A 9,713-nucleotide genomic window follows, 5' to 3' on the forward strand; every position below is an offset into this window, starting at 1 on the left:
CCTTTGGGAGGGACTGGTGCAGCAACATCAAAGTGACGACGATAGTGAGAGTGATAGCGATGCAGAAGATCTTTGTGCTTAGTGGCTGTTTGTTTTCATGTTTTGCTGTTTTAAGCAATAGTTCATTCTTCTTTGTATTTTTTGCTGCTTTCTTGGGCAATGTTTTGCTCCATTGGCATGGGATCCATTTAGGCCTAAATCTGATGAACTGAATAGGAGATGGTAGCAATATTCTGTTTTAATTAAAGCTTGCTGTAGTTCAGCCTCAAAGTGTTTTTTGGCATTTAAGCAAAGTGTTCATACTATGGCTACTGTGCAATATCTTGTGGTAAATGTGAAAAATAAATCCTCTACCTCAATGAATTATAAACAGACAAAACTGATTGATTTTCAAATAAATAAGTTTTCTATATGAAATTTGGTGTCATTTTTTTTCCCAAAACATGAGCCTGGAAAGGGGGGGTCGTCTTATATTCGGGGTCGTCTTATATTCGGGCCAATACAGTAAAACAGAATGGAAGTGAATCCCTTAAACATTCATGACCTGAGATCCTGGTGAAGGAAAAAATCACTACAGTTGAACACAAATCTTCATCAGACTGAAGCTAAATGTGGAGCCAGTTTGATGCAGGTCAACGTGATGGTGTAATGACTGTATTTATGGTGTCACAGTCATTACAATATTCGCCAGTACATTCTCTCTGCACATTTCACAAAGCAGAGGCAGACTGGTGGCTAACCCACTCCACCCCAGCAGATATGGACTCCATCCCTGGAGATAAATATGGTAAGGTGTGTAATATTAAACATGAAGAATTTAAAACATCTGTGCCTGTGAAGCTCTTGCTTCCTTTACTCTGATTATATTCTGAGCTAAAAGATCAGACGATCAGCTCCTGTCAGAGCACTGGGGTGATAAAAGATAAATACACTGAGGAAGAAAATAAAACATGCTGAGCTTTATCAAGTGAAATCAGCACTAATTAACTCATTTGTAGAAACAACATAAACATTTCATACCTTTAAAACAACCGTACGTCATTGCAAATCCTTAAATCCGACTGTATACTGCAGAGTCTGCAAAGTGGGCGATGTGCTCCATAATCTTTAGCACCTGTGAAAGAATTCAGTTCGAACCTGGAGACTGGAGATCTCAGTCTGTAGGTTCAGGAGGATCAGATTGTAGGAAAGTGACTGATTTGAGAAGTGTTTGGATGTTGTACGAGGTATACAACATATATAAAAGTGCAGTAATCTATGGCAATTATATGATGACCTCAGTGAGGACGGAAGGAATCTGGTACTGTTATTGTGAATGTCAGTTTCTTAAACATTTTGCTGTTCTGATTTTCTGACTGAACTCTGGACTTTATACCCTGTAGAACAGGATAAAGCGGCTAGAGATAATGAGATCTGGACTTTATTTTAAGGACTCAGAAGAGAAGAGTCTTCTTGCTCAGCTTCCTTCCTGAAGCAAGTGGCTCTGAGAAGATTGCACATGTACAGTCGGCCATGTTATATGTGAGCAGGCCAATAGATACCTGCCAGTATCTGCTGTGAAGGTGAAGAGTGGAGAACCAGGACGACCCCACGATCAAATCAAAACAATTCATAAACTTGGTGAAGGACTTTCATTCCACTGACCCACTCACCTCAGAATTCAGTGGAGTTCAGTTCAAAGCAGAGACGGAATCTGTTACAGCTAATAATGGGCTGATTTTGTCCCTTCAGTCTTGGAGCTTTGGGCACAGCAGGCTTTGCTTCTACAGAGCAGGACACAGGGATGTTCTGATCAGAGCGAAAATATCTTTGTTGGACAGGTTTCTATGTCGAGCAGTAAAATGTCCCTCAACCCACCATCCTGAATAAAAGCACACTAAAGCAGTGAGAGAGAGAGAGAGAGAGAGAGAGAGAGAGAGAGAGAGATCAGTGACATGAGAGAGAGATTTACATGAAGATGGCTGAGTGGTTCTCTTTCTCCCAGAATAGAGCAGAACTTTCACCAGATGTTTCCATCGAGAGAGGATCCACTTTGCATTATCAGCTCATGCTTCAGCGCTCTGCGAGTGTTTATAGTCCTGTGACTTTAACACTTCATGACTGAGAGCTGCTGCTCAGCGACTTCACCCACAGCAACCATGAGTTTGATCAGCGTCTTCATCTGCACACTGGCCCTCTGCGCTCGAGGTAACACAATGCTTTATCTTCTACTGTTCAGCTGACAAATCCATGGGAAGTCAGCCGACTAGATGAACTTCAACCTCAACATCATTATTAATGAAGGGAACAGATTTATTCTTCTTATTTTTTTCAGGATCCAGAGGTCAGGTGACTGTGACTCAGAGTCCTGCAGTGAAATCTGTTTCTCCAGGAGACACACTCACCATCAGCTGTAAAACCAGTCCTGCTGTTTACAATAGTGGTGATTATTATTATTTGTCCTGGTATCAGCAGAAAGCTGGAGAAGCTCCTAAACTCCTGATCTATTCTGCTGATGAAAGAGAATCAGGTATTCCAGCTCGTTTCAGTGGCAGTGGATCTGGATCTGATTTCACTCTGACTATCAGTGGAGTCCAGACTGAAGATGCTGGAGATTATTACTGTCAGAGTTACCATGAGATCAGTAGTAGCGAGGTGTTCACACAGTGTTAGAGCGTCGTACAAAAACCTGGGTGTGTGTGACTGCTGCAGCTGGGACCTACTGCAGGTGCTGAGGGGGACGATGTGATCCAGCACACACACACACACACACACACAGTGTAGCAGTGGAAGCTAACAGCATGTTCATGAATCATTTTCCCCAGAGGTCGCATGTACAGGGAAGAAAGCAGTGTGTGTAGAACAGAGCTGTCTCAGTCCTGTGATGAGGCCGAAATACTGACTGAGACATTTCATGGATGTGATTCCGAGTTTATCTGCTGAACTACAAAGAGTTTAGTTGTAAATGGAGCTCCATGATCGAACACGGAGTGGAACGTTAACTCCAAACATTCAGTCACTTTATGGAGTTCTGTGAGATCAGAGGGTGAATCAATCTCATTGTAAATAAAATGAGGTGGTGATTATCAAGCGTTTCACATGAATATGAGCAAAACTCTATCAGCTCCAAATCTCACTGATCTTCATGTTGCAACACAAAGCTTAGAAAAGTGAAAGTTCTGCACTGATTTGATCTCACAGCAGCTAATATTACACAATAATGCTCTTTAACTCTCATCAACATGTCCTTTTATTCCAGCTGCATGATCATTAACTATCAGGTTTTCATTGGTTTGCATCCTATACAAATGCCTCAAGGATGTGGAAGCGGAATTTTCAGGCGGACAAACACATCGTAGAAAGAGATCGCACCATAACCGAAGAGCTGTGGGAAGAGGCAAAAAGCAGCTCGCAACACCACCTGATCCCATAACCCTTGTTCTTGGTGACGTTAGGGTTTTGCTGGGATTCAAACCTGGTTCATTGGTGTGATAATCCAGCAAACTCCCACTAGGCCACCAGGGGGATGACACAAGTGCAGAGGCGTGAGGCGGAAGTAGAAAAGTATCAAAAAGTTTATTTACAATATTTACAGTCCAAACAAAAATATAATCCAAAAAAATGCTCAGAAGATGAAGGGAAAAATAAAATATCCAAAAGGTCAAAGTTAAATACAAAAGCAAAAAACCAGAAAAGAAAAGGCAAAATACCAACGCTCAGAAGATCAAAAAACAGTAAACACAAAGTCCAAAAAGCAAAGCAAAGTGCAAAACCAAAGAGACAATGGCAAGAAACACAGAACAGAGGTAACTGGAGCTAAACATAACAGCACAAAGACTCCGTGACAAGAGGACTGAACTCAGGGGGTATAAATACACAAAATAAATTGGAAACAGGTGACACTAATGAAAACAGGCAATCAACACCAACACAAAACACAGGACACAGTGGCGACCTCTAGAGGCCAAAACAAACATAGACAAAAATCAGGAAATAACAGCGGCCTCTAGAGGCCAAAACAGTCCAAGTCCTTACAGGACACCCCCCCCCCCCCCAGGAGCATCTCCTGACATTCCCAGGGCTATCTGGATGGGCCGAATGGAAGTCCCGACACAGTTCTTTATCTAAGACGTCCCGAGCGGGAACCCAGCAGCGCTCCTCAGTACCATAGCCCTCCCAGTCCACAAGATATTGCAGCCCGCCGCGGACCCAGCGGGAGTCAAGCAGGTGATGCACGGTGAACACAGTCTGACCCTGGAAGATGCGGGGGGGGGGTTCCTAGGGGCAGGGGCATATGTGGACGTCAGTAGGGGCCGCAACAGGGAAACATGGAATGTGGGGTTGATCCTCAGAGTCCGGGGCAACTGGAGCCGGTAGGAGACAGGGTTCACCCTGCGCACCACCTTGAAGGGGCCAATGTAGTGAGGAGCAAGCTTGCGGTTGTCCACCCGCAGCGGAAGGTCCTTAGTGGACAGCCAAACCCGCTGCCCAGGGCGGAAAGCGTGGGCAGGTCTTCTATGGCGGTTGGCCTGAGTCTGGTTGGTTCTGGAGGTCTGGATGAGGGTCTTCCTGACCTTGCTCCAGGTCTTGCGACACCATCTCACATATTGGTTGACCGACGGCACCCCCGCGTCCTCCTCCTGGTCCGGGAACAGAGGTGGCTGGAACCCGAATTGGCACTGGAATGGTGACAGCTTGGTGGCCGATGACTGCAGGGTGTTGTGGGTGTACTCTGCCCATGGCAGCCAGGTGCTCCACGATGTCGGGTTATCCATAGCCAGGCCTCGCAGGGTGGTTTCCAGGTCCTGGTTGAGCCTCTCCGTCTGACCATTGGACTGTGGGTGAAACCCAGAGGAGAGGCTGGCAGTGGCTCCGATGACCTTGCAGAACCCGTGCCACACTCGGGAGGAGAACTGGGGTCCTCGATCTGAGACGATGTCCTGTGGGAGACCAAAGACTCGGAAAACGTGATTAAAAATAAGTTTGGCTGTTTCAAGAGCAGAAGGGAGTTTGCACAGTGGTATGAAGTGACAGGCCTTCGAGAATCTGTCGACTATAACCAAAATGACAGTGTTACCTTGAGACTCAGGGAGACCTGTGATGAAGTCGACTGCCACGTGGGACCAGGGACGCCGGGGAATGGTCAGAGGATGCAGGAGACCCTGGGGACGCTGTCGCGGGTTCTTGGTTCTGGTGCAGACCTCACAGGACAGGACAAATGACCTTACTTCCTTCTCCATGTTAGGCCACCAGAAGCGTCTTTTCAGGAAGTCCAGGGTCCTCCGAGCTCCCGGGTGGGCGGTGAGAGGGGAAGAGTGACCCCACTGGAGAACCTTGGCCCGGGCTTGATGTGGGACGTACAAGAGGCCCGGTGGCCCCGTCCCAGGACCGGGGTCCTGGCGTTGGGCTCATTGGACGGCCTCCTCAATACCCCAGCAGACAGGGGCCACAATCCGGGACACAGGGATAATAGGCCCGACTTCAATCTCCCTGTTAGTGGCAGAGAACAGCCTGGACAGTGCGTCAGGTTTGGTGTTCTTGGAGCCGGGGCGGTACGAGAGGGTGAAGTCAAACCGACTGAAAAACAGGGCCCACCTAGCCTGTCGAGGGTTCAGTCTCTTGGCTTGCTGGAGATACTCCAGGTTCTTGTGGTCAGTCCAAACCAGGAATGGATGTTGCGCTCCCTCCAGCCAGTGCCTCCACTCCTCAAGGGCCAATTTGACCGCTAGCAGTTCTCGATCCCCCACATCTTACCGGGACTCCGCAGGACTCAGGCGGTGGGAGAAGTAAGCGCAGGGGTGCAGCTTTCCTTCCGAAAGTTGAGAGAGCACCGCGCCGACACCACTGTCCGAGGTGTCCACCTCCACGATGAATGGTTGGGAGGTGTCCGGGAGGACCAGAATGGGTGCCATACAGAAGCGGTCCTTGAGGTCTTTGAACGCCTTTTCCGCCTGAGGAGACCAGACATAAGATCCACCTGTCCCTTTGGTGAGGTCCGTCATGGGTGCTGCTACAGAACTAAAGTTCCTGATAAACTTGCGGTAGAAGTTAGCAAATCCTAAGAACCGCTGAACCTCTTTGACGGACTTGGGAGTGGGCCAGTCTCGGACGGCCAGGGTCTTGGCTGGGTCCATTTGGAGTTGGCCTGTCCATACAATAAAACCCAGAAAGGAGACCTCGGGAACATGAAATTCGCATTTCTGGGCCTTGGCGAACAGATTGTTCTGTAGCAGCCTCTGGAGAACCTGGCGTACATGGTGGCGGTGCTCCTGCACGGTCTTGGAAAAGATAAGGATGTCGTCGAGGTAGACAAAAACGTACAGGTTAATCATGTCCCTCAAGAAGTCGTTGATTAGGGCCTGAAAAACAGCTGGTGCGTTGGTGAGTCCGAAGGGCATCACCTGGTATTCGTAGTGCCCAGACGGGGTGTTAAAGGCAGTCTTCCACTCGTCTCCCTGTCGGATACGGATGTGGTATGCGTTCTGTAGGTCCAACTTGGTGAAGATGGTGGCGCCTTGGAACAGGTCGAAAGCTGTGGACATCAGCGGAAGGGGATATCGGTTGCACACAGTGATCTTGTTCAGGCCCCTGTAGTCAATACATGGTCAGAGCCCCCCATCCTTCTTGCCGACAAAGAAGAAGGCGGCACCAGCAGGTGAGGTGGAGGGTCGAATGAACCCAGAGACCAGGGCATCTTTGAGGTATTCCTCCATGGCCTTGCGTTCTGGCTGAGAGAGGGAAAACAGTCTGCCACAAGGACGGGTAGTCCCAGGGAGCAAGTCAATGGCACAGTCGTAGGCCCGGTGCGGAGGAAGAACGGCGGCCCTGCTCTTGCTGAATACCTCCTTGAGATCCCAGTACTCTGTGGGAACTTGAGATAACTCGGTGAGATCAGGGGGCTCGGCAGGAGACACAGGAGAGCTAGAGAGCAGACAAGAGGCATGGCATGCAGGGCCCCATTCCACAACCTGGCTAGTTACCCAGCCTGTGTGAGGGTTGTGGCGAGTAAGCCAAGGAAGGCCTAGAATAACTGGGAACTCAGGTGAGGGAATCAGGTGCAGGGATATTTCTTCCTTGTGACCTTGAGACTGGAGGAAGACTGGAGAAGTAACTTGGGTGACTCTTCCATCACCTAACACTTGGCCATCGAGGGCAGACACAGACAGTGGGACTTCAAGAGGTGCAGTCGGGACATTGATACTTTGGGCGAAGTGAATATCCATAAAGTTCCCAGCCACCCCTGAGTCTAACAAAGCTTGACAAGAGTGGACAGACTCACCCCAGGAGATGGAGACCGGGATGTAGATTCCTTGGCCAGGGAGTCCGAGAGAGAGGGTAGGCCCCGTCACAACCCTCCCTCAGCTGGACGGGGCGGTCCTTTTCCCAAGAGTTCGGGACATGATGCTCGGAAGTGACCAGGCTTGTCACAGTAGATGCAGCACTTGTCCCTCCTTCTGCGCTCCCTCTCAGATGCGGAGAGGCGAGTACGACCCACTTGCATGGGTTCTGGACAGTCACTGGAGGAGGTAGACGGGCTCCAGGTAGAGGTAGGGAGGCTGGGGGGGCTCAGGACTTGGCGGCGTTCTCTCATCCTGTTGTCCAGACGAGTAGAATGTGAGATGAGAGTTTCGAGGTCACTTGGGCATCCAATAGAGGCCAGGCCGTCCTTGATGGGGTCAGGCAGACCATGGTGGAAGGCTGACACCAGGGCAGTCTCATTCCATCCACTTACTGCTGCGAGCATCCAGAACAAGATGGCGTAATCTGCGACGCTTCCTTCTTGCCGGATGGACATGAGCTTTCTGGCTGCGTTGGTACTGATGTCCGCCTGGTCGAAGACCGAAGCATCTCTTCAGTAAATAGTTCAAAATCAGAGCACTCAGGTCCCTGTCTCTGCCAGATAGCTGTTGCCCAAGCTCGTGCCTTACCAGCTAACAAGGTTATCACTAAGGCGATCTTGCGGCGATCCGTAGTGTAGATGGTAGGCTGGAGCTCAAAGGTGAGTTGGCACTGGGTAAGGAACTCCCGGCACTCACCGTGCTTGCTGTCATACCTCTGTGGTGCAGGAAGGCTGGGTTCACGAGGTGAAGGAGACAGTGTGGCGGGAGGCACTGGAGCAGGAGCTGGATCAGGAGATGCAGGCAGAGGTGTCAGCTGTGCCAGGGTTTTCCCAATTTGCTGAAGCAGTTCCTCGTGGCGAGCAAGGGCCTCACGTTGGCTGGTGAGCATTCGTCCATGGTCACTCCGAAGCATGTCAAAGCTGCCATAATTCCCTGAAGGTTGGCCGGGTAGACAGTTGAAGCAGCCTCTGCTGAGTCGGTCATGACAGAGTCTTTCTGTTTGGGTTTTGCTGGGATTCGAACCTGGTTCATTGGTGTGATAATCCAGCAAACCCCCACTAGGCCACCAGGGGGATGACTCAAGTGCAGAGGCGTGAGGCGGAGGTAGAAAAGTATCAAAAAGTTTATTTACAATATTTACAGTCCAAACAAAAATATAATCCAAAAAACGCTCAGAAGATGAAGGGAAAAATAAAATATCCAAAAGTTCAAAGTTAAATACAAAAGCAAAAAACTAGAAAAGAAAAGGCAAAATACCAATGCTCAGAAGGTCAAAAAAACAGTAAACACAAAGTCCAAAAAGTCCAAAAAGAAAAGCAAAGTGCAAAACCAAAGAGACAACGGCAAGGAACACAGAACAGAGGTAACTGGAGCTAAACATAACAGCACAAAGACTCCGTGACAAGAGGACTGAACTCAGGGGGTATAAATACACAAAATAAATTGGAAACAGGTGACACTAATGAAAACAGGCAATCAACACCAACACAAAACACAGGACACAGTGGTGACCTCTAGAGGCCAAAACAAACATAGACAAAAAACAGGAAATAACAGCGGCCTCTAGAGGCCAAAACAGTCCCAGTCCTAACAGGTGATTCCACTGTAAGACATTTAAAAGGACATGGGATGATTATTTGCTGCCTTCCAAATGCATCCATCTCTGACACCAAAGACAGCATTTTGAAACTCATGTCTGAGCATAAAACTATCAAACGTATTGTTGTGCATGTGGGAGCAAATGATGTTTTCAGAGAACAGCTGTTTGTCCAAGATGATTTCAGAAAGCTTTTTTCTAATCTCTATAAGACTGGAATACAATCTTTTATCAGTGGCCCACTCCCTGCAAGGGGAAGCTTTGCATTTACTTGACTCTTCAGTCTTAACACCTGGCTTGGAAAAACTTGTTTTTCATCTGGTATGAACTTCATAGACAATTTTAACCTTTTCTGGAATCGCAGAGAATTCTTCAAGCCAAATTGCACTGAACTCAGCTGGATTGGGACCAAAGTCTTAGCGGATCATTATAGACTTGCTCTACAACATGCAATTTTCTCTCAGCCAACATTGAGGAAAACAGTTGATAAGATGTCACAGACTGACCTAGTTACAAATATCAACAATAGCTCTGCAAAGCCAAAACAATCATCTATGCAAGTCTTCACCAAGGACACACAGCCATCTGGGGCAGACTGCCAAGAACCATCTGGGGCAGACTGCCAAGGACATCAACAATCACACGGAGAATGTGAGCATGCGATTCCATCATGCGATTCCATCCAGATTGAGGACCTGACCAAAGATAATCATGTCAAGGCTGCATCACCCACATCTCGACCCCATGCAAGTATCACAGAGACTATCAGGGAGACAGTCACCACAGAGACAGTCATG

At 48.3% G+C, this 9,713-nt stretch overlaps 1 gene segment (V, D, J or C); it reads left to right on the forward strand.

Moving 5' to 3' along the window:
• Positions 1-1,915: 1,915 nt before the first annotated feature.
• LOC132882197 (immunoglobulin kappa variable 3-15-like) lies at positions 1,916-4,222 on the forward strand. The segment is given in 2 exon segments: positions 1,916-2,187; positions 2,315-4,222. Coding segments are annotated over 2 exon segments (429 nt in total).
• The last annotated feature ends 5,491 nt before the right edge of the window (positions 4,223-9,713 follow it).

Source organism: Neoarius graeffei, chromosome 2 (assembly GCF_027579695.1).
Source record: "Neoarius graeffei isolate fNeoGra1 chromosome 2, fNeoGra1.pri, whole genome shotgun sequence".
In the NCBI taxonomy this organism is placed as follows: Eukaryota; Metazoa; Chordata; class Actinopteri; order Siluriformes; family Ariidae; genus Neoarius; species Neoarius graeffei.